The sequence below is a fragment of the Neltuma alba genome, unplaced genomic scaffold, assembly GCF_004799145.2.
Source record: "Neltuma alba isolate B1F8T4 unplaced genomic scaffold, ASM479914v2 tig00007175_pilon, whole genome shotgun sequence".
Classification (NCBI taxonomy): domain Eukaryota; kingdom Viridiplantae; phylum Streptophyta; class Magnoliopsida; order Fabales; family Fabaceae; genus Neltuma; species Neltuma alba.
In genome coordinates, this window is record NW_021634698.1 from 16,331 (window position 1) to 28,329 (window position 11,999).

An 11,999-nucleotide genomic window follows, 5' to 3' on the forward strand; every position below is an offset into this window, starting at 1 on the left:
AAAATTTTTTTCTTTTTATTTTTCTCATATGAAACAGTACCTAAGTTAAATTATAGTCCCTTATAGGGGTTTATTGTCTTCGACAACCAAACATCTTATGTGGCTTTCAGCTTAAGGGTCCGTATGATTTGCTTTTTGTTCCTTGCTTAGTGTCCATGTAGATTAGTTGTGAACCAGTGATTTTATGTAGTAGCAGGTAAATATGAAGAGAGTTTTGACTCTAAAACACAGAGAAACGTTTATTTTAAACTAATCTAGAAAATTATTACTATTTCGGTACTAAATATAAGACCATTTATAAAACCCTTATACTAGTATAAGGGTTTTATATTTAGAACTGGAGGAGTACTTTACAATCCTCAGCCTTTTTAATATAAGAGCTAGTTAAATAATTTAAGTAGATTAAGAAAATTAGTTATATTAGTTATTTTTAATCAATAAGTGTTGTTTTATCTAAAACACTTTTACTAATTAAGCATATTAACTAGAACTACTATTTAATAAAATATTTAACATGTGTAACTATTATAAAAACTATCTTAAAAAAACAGACTAGTGTAAAAAATAAAGTGAATTGTGATATTATATTTAAAACTAAATTAAAAGTTAAACTAACTCTTGTATTTATTAATCTCTTTTTCTTATATCCAAAAACATCCTGTAACGTATCTCCCTCGATGCAGTTTTACTTCGATTTCGCAACATTCTCGATGGGGGATTTTAGCAGTGTGCCTTTCAACGAATGGAAGCTCATGTCCTATATACTGCAGGATGCCTCTCGCTCCTAAGCTGCATTTTGCTTCTGTCATTTCATGCGTTGGCTATCCCTATGTCAGGTTTTAAACTCTGGTAGCAGAGCTTGAGATCATCAGTTATCTCTCCTTCTTCCTACCGCTGTTGGCACGCATAGTGGGACCAGTTTTTAGTTCTTATTACTGCAGTAGATCATTCAAATTTGTTTTAATAGTTTAAATTTAAAATTGTCAGCTAATAATTTTTAAATAATTTTTTTTAAAAAAATAAGTACCTATTAAAAAGAAAATATTTTTTGAAAAAAATTAAATATTAAATTCTGGCCAACCATATTAAATTTAAATAATTGAGATTTGATGAAACTGATTCCATAAACAGGGGCGTTACGAAGCGAAGCTGACGGCCAATTTCAGTACGTTTCCCTGAAGGTGTGGGTGAAGAGCAAATATGATGATTAACTATTGGGCCTGAAGCCCACAAAACTGTTGCCTATGAATCCAACATTCAGATCTACAACGATGAGCGGAGAGGGGAGCTGGGCTTGTGAAACCGAAGGATGCATCGGGAAATTTCAATTCTGGTGTTTAATTTTAAATACCAAGGTAGCCTCACTCGCACCATGTCACCAACTGAACTATAGGAAATTTTGAATATGAAAAGCAGACAACGCCCTAACAGAAGCCTTATTACAAAAATAAGAAATTTATAATTTTTTTTTTTAAAATTTCATGCAGGAAAAGCAACAATGAAACAATGGAATGAGCGATATATTTGACGGCGGAAGGGAGACAAGAGGGGCCATGGAAGGGATACATTGGATTACGTTGTATTTGTGTTTATTATTTGCGGAAATAAAGCTGTTCACAAATCTTCACCCAAAAAGAAAAAAAAAAAGGGGGCATTCACAAGAGAGTAGAAAATAATGTTAGGATGGTCCACTCGGGAACATACGAAAATAATGTTGATGCCATCGGTTTGGGGTGAGAATAAACTTTAGAATTTTGTCGCATGGTTTTTAATTTGGAGGCCCATCCACCACATCTTGGCCTCCCATATTTATTCCCTCCTATCTTTTGTCCTCAACTCTTGAGGGGAAACTGGCTCAAAAATACTTGTCTGGGGAAAATATTAATAAAACTTTTGATCGTTCTTTTTCGAATAAATTACATATAATTTTTTTTAATTTCTGATCGATCAACTAGAAAGCCATTGGCATGACTTTTAAATAATATATACCTTCGTATGAATTTTATATTTTATACGAATATATCTCTGTTTACCCGACTGAGGAATTAAGCAAACGCTGACTAGGTTCAATGTTGAATGTGTTAATGACGTTAATAGTTCTTTAACCAAAAGAAAAGAAAAGAAAAGGAAATTACCATGAATACATATGAATGTCACTCCAAGGCGAATTAGTCAAAGAAATAATGAAAAATATACTGATTAGAAGATTGTCAATCTATTCATGATTTGTTCTTATGCATTAGAATAACGTGTTTGTTTATTAAAGCTAGAATTTGGATTTTGATTCGCACAAGGCTTGAAATGAATCAGCTTGAATCGTTCTCACTAATAAAATTTTAATAAGAGGTTTTCACTTTCTCAATTTTTCAACTCACACAGATGAGGAGTGTATGTATTTTCCAACACAATCAAAAGTGCAATACAAGGTCGGTGTCGTTAAGTGGGTGTTTTTTTGGGGGAGAGCCCGTAGAAAATAAAACAATGTAGTATATCAAAAACAAAAAAAAAGAAAAAGAAAACGGGTCACTGAATAAAGAGCAAGTGGTGCGGTGATGAGGCCGAATATAATATAAACAATGAAATGAGGACAAACTCAACTACGACCACGCTTTATGATGAACCTATAATAATTTGTCGCTTTATTATATTCCCAACAATAATAAGAAATATAATTCCAAACAAACAAAAAATTATTGATGTCTCTGTGGCTTTGGATCTCATGAGATTTGGTTTGCTTTTTACTTCATATAATATCCTCCGACTTTTGTGTTCGCATATTTAATTTAATGCCATGAAAAAAAAAAAGTAGTGGGAGATATCAATGCCCTGAGCGAAAGCAACACTTGGCATCAACACATCAGTTGAACTCTGAAAGGTTGTTTCTAACCCACAAAACAATCCCACCGTTCGAATATAAGTAGTAGTATCTCTTATTTTTAATATAAGATCCTATTTGATTTTTATTTTGATCATAATTATAAGATCTAAATCTATTTTTTCCTATATTTGTGTATTTTTTCCAAGATAGTCCCTCTAATAATGATAGTTCTAACCAATAAACTTGATTAATAAAGATATTTTAAGAAACACAGCACCTATTTATTACAAATATCTAATTTAATTTATTTTTTAATCTCTTTAAATTAGTTAACTAGCTTTTATAATTAGGATCAGAGGTAATAGTATATTAAAATTCACACACTCAGGACTTTTCTTATTTATTTATTTGTGGATGTTGGATTCCTGGAGCAGTTCCAACACATAATTTATCTGGTTAGTGAAGATATCAAATAATTTATTGAGCATATCATAGGTGATCACTAGCCGAGCTCAGTGAACTTTAGCATCAATTATTTTTTATTTTTTAATATTCATGAAAATTTTTATTTTTACCCCAGTGTGCGTATGTTAGTTTCATTCATTCATTCTTTTTTTTTGTGCCTGAATATATTAGTGTCATTCTAAGGTTGTTAGTCCGGTCAAAAAAAAAAAATTCTAAGGTTGTTAGAGTAATTAAAATTTATTTCTCAAGTATAAATTCAGACAAGACTGCATTGGGACCATTGAGTACACCATACAGCAGAAGACGTTGACGAGGTAAAACCTGACAAGATGTTGGGAAAAGTCAGCATTTAATTACAACAAATTTTATTTTAATTGTAATTTATGTAAAGTTTAAAAAATATGATCATATATAATTAAAAATTTTGATATAATAAATATAATAAACTTGATTTAAGTTTTTTTCTTTTATCTGAATATATAAAATTAAAATGGTATTGTTTAACTTTTTTTTTCTTGCCCAAAAACTAAAGCAATTGACATTCTAATAGTTTTTTTAATAATGAATGCTTTTTTTAAAAAAAATTGGATATTCCTATTTGTAAATTTTTCTACTTCATTTAAATCTGTCATGATGCACTGAGTTTTAAAAGAAACAGAATTTCATTCAAAGCCAGGATAATTTACTTTTAAATTTCAATCAATTAACTTGCATGGATGGCCACTGATGCTCAGCAGATCTGTCTAATATGGGGGGGCGGAACGCTCCAAAGCACTTTTCCAAATCCAACAATGTTCGTGCTTTAAAATCATATCAATACTCTATATTTTTATGTAGAGCTGGTAAAACGGGCCAACCCGTGGGTTGCGGGTTGGCCTGTAGCGGGTTGTGGATTATGCGATGCGGGCTCAAAAGGCCCGTTTTCTGGCGGGTTGGCATTTTGCCAACCCTAACCCGCCAAGGTGGGTTGGCGGGCCAACCCGCCAGAATTTTTATTTTTTTTCTTGCCTTTTTTTTATTTTTCTTATTTTTTTAAATGTTAGCAGTTATATATGATACAAAATAAAAATACTAGAAATGATATAAAATATTACAAACATCCAAATAAAAATTACAACACAATAAAATACAAATAGTATATGATTGTCCAATTTTCCAACATGATAATACACAAGTTCACACATTTTTTTTCAATGAAACCAATGAGCAATACTGAATAACCTTCTTTATCTAATTATTTCTAATGAAAATAAAGTTTGAAGTAAAAATTTGCTTTACTTTTGTCTTTGTTATCTATTTTTTTTTTAAAAAAAATATAGGTGGGTTAACCCGCGGGTTGGCGGGCCAACCCACCGCGGGTTAGGGTTATGGCGGTGCGGGTTATGTTTTTCAAGGTAGTGGCGGGTTGGCTTTTAGCCAACCCTAACCCGCCATTTTTGGCGGGTTGGACCCGCGGGTTCAACCCATATTACCGGCTCTTTATGAGGGGCTGGTGCAATGTGCGGCTCTAGTTTATTAATTTTTTTTCCTGAGTTAAAAAAGAGGTGTGAAATGAAAGCTACAATCATACAAATCAACGGATCTCACAGTGTCATGGTAGATTAAACATGTTAGTAGTTTGTATTGTTCAGAGTTCCTGAATTTAATCTTTTTTTTTTGTTAACTAACAAAAAATTGGCAGCACGGCCTGATATATTTGGGTGTTCTTGATTTATATACAAGAACTCGATTCCACCCGGGCTTCAATAGATTCTAGCATTCTTTATAGCATTTTGCATAAAATGTTAAATCATGTCCACTTCTCTTCTTTTTTCTTTTTTCTATAAAAAGTAAAAAAGAAATTGATACAGTTAAATCTGATGCGTTTCATTCTAGTGAGAATGCCATTATGAGACTACATATACTTTTCATTAATTTTTACTTTGATATATATATTAATTATTTATTTTATTTTATCAGTACTGTTAACTTCTGCCCAGAAGTTAATTAAAGTGTTAACAAAACAAAATTACCAGAATTAAATACGCTTACATAGTACAAATAAAGAATTTAATTGTGAAAAAAATTATATAGGTATCAAATTAAAAATACCAAGAAAATATAGCTGTTGAACTTACCTTCCTCGTACATTCCGTGTCCTTGAATCAAATTCCTGTAGTTGGTGCCACATCACTATCACTTGTACATGTTATACAACATATAAGATATAACTGATTAATTTAGTAAAATTAAAAAAACTAAATAAATTATTTAATTACAGCATATATTATATAATTTTTCTAAAATACTTATATATATCATTATATTATATGTTAGTTTACAAGTCAAGCTAATTAATTTTAAAAAATGATAAATATATCTAATATTTTAAAATAATTTATTTATTTATTTAATCTTTCTAAATTCTGTAAAAAAATTTTAAAAAATAGTTAATTGGGTTTTATACTAAGAATATGAAGTGGTATTAACTATTAACAAATAATACGCTTCCTGTATTTCAATTAACATTAAAAAAAACTAAATGTAACTTTAATTCTTGTGAAAGGGAGTTTCTTCACCTTAAGTCAAGACAATATATATATATTGAAAGTAATTGAAGTTCTCTTCATCTGTAATAAAAAAATAACTATTCGGCAGATCATAGACTATTGCTAAAGAGACGATTATTACCGTGCAAACAATATGAGTCATAGAAGTCATGATAATTGATACATAAAGTGGAAGATAATACATGAACAGCATGTAGAAAATGACAGGAATGAATTATTAAAGGAGGATGATGGTAGGTTTACTTTTTCTTTTTTTTTTTTTTGGGTGAAAGGGTAGGTTTACTATTAAATTGTCTAATTTGTTGACGATAAAATAACAATAATGAAGTAGTATTGTATTCAGCGGCAACAGGACTAGGTTGAGAAGAGAGACAAAAGCCACATCGCTTTCGGACAGCCTCGAATTTGCCGCTACAAGCCAAAGGAAAAAGAATAGTACTAATAATAATAATATCAGAAGGAAAAAGGGAAAATCGAAAAAAAAAACAGCTAAAATAAAAAAAATATAAATAAAAGCCTCATGATAATATTAGTATGAGTTTTGACAATAATTTTTATAAACAAGTCTTTATATGTAGTTTTTTTTGTGATTTTTCTAAGAAAAATGACACACAAAAAATTAAAAAATTGTAATATTTGAATTTAAGCATGTCAAAATCTCAAGAAAAAAATGATTTCTAATCTGGTATTTCATAAATATAGTAAAATAATAAAAATGTTCTTATATCAAAAGGTTTATTAATAAATCATGAACCGGTAATGACAAATATAAAAAAGCAAATAACAAAAAAATGTAATAAGTTATTTATTAGTAAGTTGTAAGTTAGTAATGACAAATGTTAAACAACTAATGATAAGAAATATATTAATAATGACAAATTTAATAATTTTTTTAAAAAAATATCATGCACAAACATTTTAAACATTTAACTATATTTATAAAAAATCAGATTAAACACCACTTTTTGTCCTAAAATTTTAACCTCTTAAATTTTCTAAGTTTCTAAATAGAATATTACAATTTCCAGTTTTTTTTTTTACGTAATTTTTCCTAACAATAATTGAATTCCGCTGGGCAATACCGAGGAGTCGCATCGGGGCCCTTGGTTGTCGATGATATCCAGTGAGATGCGGACACCTGTAAGAACCCACGTGGGCCCGGGTCCCCCTCCCTCATGCCCGGTTTTCAAACCATATTTTCCCATCAGGGACCACCGTGTGGGTGTTGCTTTTATGCATCAACATCATAATTCATATTCCTTCCTCTCCTAAATGTCATATTTATCCTTCACACCTTTAATTTCTCTCACCTCTCTCTCCGGTTGCCTTTTACCAACTAAAATCATTTCTAGGACACCACCTCATTTTCTTTATTCGCCTGGCTCACGCGTTTTGAAGAAATAGGATACATACATAGTTACTCAGATGTGCGCCCGATGGAATTCTTTTAAGGCTACTTAAAGTTTTGCCTGATAATTAAGCATTTTTTTATGGGACACATACAGGATATTAATTATAATCTGAGATTTGAAAGGTACGTTTTCACTAGGAATCAGAAATACTCCTTCGATCCTAAATATAAAATTTTTGTACTAATGTGTATAAAGATTTTATATTTATGATTGGAGGAGTAGTGTTAGTCCCGTTGTTTCTGCTTCTACTTCCTAGGAGGGAAACATGTCGTATGAAGGAGAAGGATTCTCGTATGTGTAGTTTGTGATCCATGTCGTTTATATATAATTGTATGAATTGGAAGTGCCGAACTGTTGCTGAAGAAGATATTACACATTCAGTTGTTGCTGCTCTGGATATTATTAGTATATTACCTCCTGGTTTGACTGTAACTCTGCCCTTCTTAATGTTATCGGACCACTTGACTTGATGATGAGCACTTTTTAGCCATTCTCGCCTTTTGTTTTTTGTCCCCTCCTTAAACAAACATTCTTGCGCCAATTGAACAGGAAAAATCACACGCAATGAATTTAAAAATTTATTATATTTTGAATTAAGATTGTTTCTTACATTTCAATATGTTGGATTATACTTAATTTATAAATAACAACGTATTTTCGTAAGAATTTTTATTTGTGATCCAGTAATTCTTTTCCCAATTAAATATGTTTGCAAATCAAGGTACACTCTGATTTTATCGCACAAGTCGCTGTTGATGTAATTCAAAAGTAATCAGTTGGTGACCAAAAAAACAAAAGAGCAGAGAAATCATGTTCATAATATAAAATATTGGTTAAGTTTTCTCACAAATCAATAAATGATTAAAGAATGCACTAGGAAAATTCTCCTATCTATCTCCTGCATTTGAAATCCCATTTCCTCCTCACAACAAGAGGCAAATGGAGAATTATCATTGATAAGATCATTGCACAGCTTTGAACAGCAAGCAGGTTTATTCTATCACAGCCTTTCAGCTCTTTAGCTGGGCGTTTATAAATTTCTCTCACAGAAGTTCTAAGGAGTGGTTGGTTATTTTTGTTTGATAAAACCGAATTCATTTGTGGATAAAAACAATAACATTTCAAAATCTGTTTTTTTAACGATAAACGCTCCTCTGTTAGGTTCGCTCATTACACAAAGTTTGAAAATCCAATAAGCAATATTCTTTGCCATTTATGCTGGTCTAGGTCGGTTCTAATCAAATACTTACTATTAGCCCCATCTCTTATAAAATATATTTGTTTAAAGCTTTTTATGTTTCAAAGCACAAGACATCTTATGAGAACAATGAAGTATGTATTAAGTTTTTTTTCCCTAAATGCCCTTCACTATTAGAGCGTGGAGTAATGTCAGTATGGATCAAACTATTAAATTGTAAAATAACAAGACACTTAACTAATAGTAGTATTAACTAATTTTTAAATCTGAGTGACTCGGTTAAGCATATATTGTAAAAAGGAACAGATGGAGTACCCATTAAATCTGTCTTCTCAGTATCAAATACATAACATTAAAAATATAAAAATTAATTATGTGTTTATGAAAAGGTTGGAATGCTTTTCATGAGGACAAATACCAGTGATATGTTTGACAGTTTGAAAAAGGGAATTCCAACTCTGCAATCAGAAAAGGCGAGTCGCAATTTCCGAAAAGAAGAAAAAGAAAAAGAAAAGAAGGGAAATGTAACAGTGTGTAATAATGAGAATATATACTAATAATTTATGGAGGGCACAAAAGAGAGGGGTAAAGAAGTAATTTGGCGAGAAAAGGACGCTGATAAAATACAGGAAACTGGGGGGGCCGAGCATGAGGTCGAACGCGTCGCATTCGCTGCCAAAACGCGGGGCTTCTCTTTCCGTTTCAGTGGGCTCTCTGCTTCCCATAATCATTGTCCCTCTCTCCCTCCACTGTACAAGTGTTCCTCCATCCAGCGGTCCTCGCTTCTCGGAATCTTTCTTTTTCCTCCTCCCAACGGCTCTGATCCCCACATTCTGTCTCAATCGTGGTTTAAGCCTCCGGGTCCCACACTGACTACGACCCCCTCCTCCCCCACAAAAATTAATCACACCCCCTGCTTTCCCTTTAACTCCTAATTAATACTTAATCCCAATTCATATAATCACGCCATTATTTTATTAATCTCATTTAATCAACTCTCTAAACTCTGATTTAAAAAATTAATTGTTGGCTGTTTCGCTAGCAATCCTTACTTTATTCCTCCGCATAATTCCAAACAAAAAACCAGGGGCTTAGTCCACCCACTCCAATTCTATTGAACACCTCCCTGCTCTTATAAAGACGCCTCACAATCCCACCTCTCTTCATAATCTTAGTTCTCACACCCTCCTCTGCTAAATTCCCAGTATGTTGGGCAACAGACCTCGTCCGATGATCGGCAAGTTGTCTGAGCTGCTGATCTCCGGCGCCCGCGCCGCCGCGCTCATGGACACTTCCGGGAGCCCAAGAGGTCCGTTGGATATGAGCTTCAAGATGCACTCGCCCCGGGGGTTGAAAAGTTACGATCTTGGCGGTGTTGGTCTTGGTATTGTGGTGGCTCTCCATAAGTCCGGGGGAGCCGGGAGGGAAATTTTGCCGAAATCCGCCGTCTGCAGTCCGGGTTTGACCCGATCGGAGCCCATCCCGGTTCGGTCCATCAAGAACCCAGACGGGTTTCACAGGGGCGTTAATGAAATGGAATTGGGGAGCTTGGAGGATTATACATGCGTGACTTGTCATCTACCCGACAAGCCCTTCACTAGGGTTTACTACGGCGAAGGCGAGAATTTGAGAAATGGATTTAATGAAAATATCAAACCCAACGCATGTAATCCCAAAAGAACTAACCCAGAAAGCGTATGTGAAACAGAACGGTCTTATCCCACCTCAGATTTCCTCAATTCATGTCATCTGTGCGGAAAGAAACTCGACGGCAAAGACATCTACATGTACAGGTACTCATCTTGCTAAAATCCTTCGACAAATTAACCTTAAAAAACAAGCATGTTCCATGTATCAATTCAGATTGCTTGATTATGGTTTTGACTGTTATGGTCATGTTTGTTTACAGAGGAGAGAAAGCTTTTTGTAGCCCAGAGTGTCGTTCAACACAGATAATAACGGATGAGAGGAAAGAGCAGTGTAGGTCAGAAGCATCAAGGTCCGTGGATTTGTCGAGCTCGCCATATGAAAGGGACCAAATATTCTCAACTGGGATTCTGGCTCTTTGACGTTTGATATATATATAAATATATATATATATATGTATATATCTGCGTCTGCCTTTGGAAGATAAACCAGATACTAATGATGCTACTGTGACCTTCTTAGTACATAAAATACGACTATACTAGTAAATTATCATCGTCCTTATGAGAATTGAGACGGATTGATGGTAACCCAAACGAATTTTTGATCGGAAGAAATAATATAGATTCTGATGTATTGAGAATGATAGTTGAGATTTTTTTCAAGTTATCCAACTGCGGAAACCTGTGAACCTGAGTTCTGAGTTTCACGGATCTTTGTTCTGTTCCTGTGTTTTCTTCTACTTACTCCGTCTTTTCTATCAAAGCTTAATCACCATAAATTATCAACTGTGTAATAATCCAAAGATGACACCATGATAGGACTTTAGGAAGTGGAGGAGCCTGCGTATGCTGACTTGTTTCTGAAGATAGAGAAATTAATTCAGCTATAAAAACATAGGTTTTTATTCATAACTCAGCTAGATTTGAAGAGACACTTTTAAACTGGATTTCCTTTAATCCAGTACAGAGCGCATGCAAATGAGTGAGTAATTCATCTTCTGTCCGAGCACTTCAGAAACCTACACCGAAATCATTAAAAAAACTTGAATTCTGGTATCTTAAACAGTTTTAAACATGAGAAATTAAAGCTGTGTTATGAGAGAGGCGGTGGAACACAATAAATAAGAGCATGTAAAATGGAGGACAGAAGGTTGAAGATGGATGGAAAGAGGTTTGATGAAAGGGGGAAGTGATGGGTGGGGTCAGATGGGTGAAAGCAAGAAAGTGGGGTGAGATGGGGAATCCACTAACCAGTGATGAAGACAAATCTGGGTGTAAAGAAAGAGAGAATACAAATTTAATTAAAAAAAATTAGTTGAGGCAGTAAGAAGTCAGTTTATAATTTAGAAGACTGAGTTAGAATCTATGAGGATATATAAATATCTTTATAAGTATTTTTTGAATTTGAAGTGACTGAGTTTTAAAACCCAGCTCACCTAGATTTTTGTTAAAAAAAAAAAAAAACAGCGTGAGAGCTCCGACATATACATATACTTTTATATATTATTCACAGCTTTTTTTTTTCCTTTCGTTTGCCATAGTATAATTTTTTTAGGGGCATCTACCCCCTCCCCCGCTTGCTCACATTTATTTCTACTTCCATCACTTTCATAGCTACCTCTTCCCTCACTAACGGGCAATTTAAATTGACTCGTTTGTCTGTACGTTGTTTAGATTTTCAGCATACCATTATTAACAATGAATATTGCAGCTTTCTATGTGTTTGGTTATTTGTTGCTATATATATGTATTATTTCCCATTCTTTTTATAAGATACAAATAATTACATTATATAGATCTAAAAGATGATTAAATTTAGTTGCAAGATAATAAATAATACCTCTTGTTCTTAATATAAAAACTAAATAACTAATTTACAGATATTAAAAAAATTAGTTAAGTTAATTA

The 11,999-nt window shown here is 33.0% G+C and overlaps 1 protein-coding gene across 1 annotated transcript; it reads left to right on the forward strand.

Moving 5' to 3' along the window:
- The first annotated feature begins 9,596 nt into the window (after window positions 1-9,596).
- Window positions 9,597-10,812, forward strand: LOC114751959 (FCS-Like Zinc finger 13-like). The gene is made up of 2 exons (XM_028940664.1): window positions 9,597-10,235; window positions 10,352-10,812. The coding sequence occupies exons 1-2, from the start codon at window positions 9,649-9,651 to the stop codon at window positions 10,509-10,511; spliced, it is 747 nt and encodes a 248-aa protein (XP_028796497.1). The 5' UTR covers window positions 9,597-9,648; the 3' UTR covers window positions 10,512-10,812.
- The last annotated feature ends 1,187 nt before the right edge of the window (window positions 10,813-11,999 follow it).

Excerpts from the sequence above, each read along its gene's own strand:
- LOC114751959 (XM_028940664.1), top strand. The coding sequence starts at position 9,649 with ATGTTGGGCAACAGACCTCGTCCGATGATCGGCAAGTTGTCTGAGCTG. Across the intron at positions 10,236-10,351 it reads AAAGACATCTACATGTACAG|AGGAGAGAAAGCTTTTTGTA; the intron begins GTACTCATCTTG and ends GTTTGTTTACAG.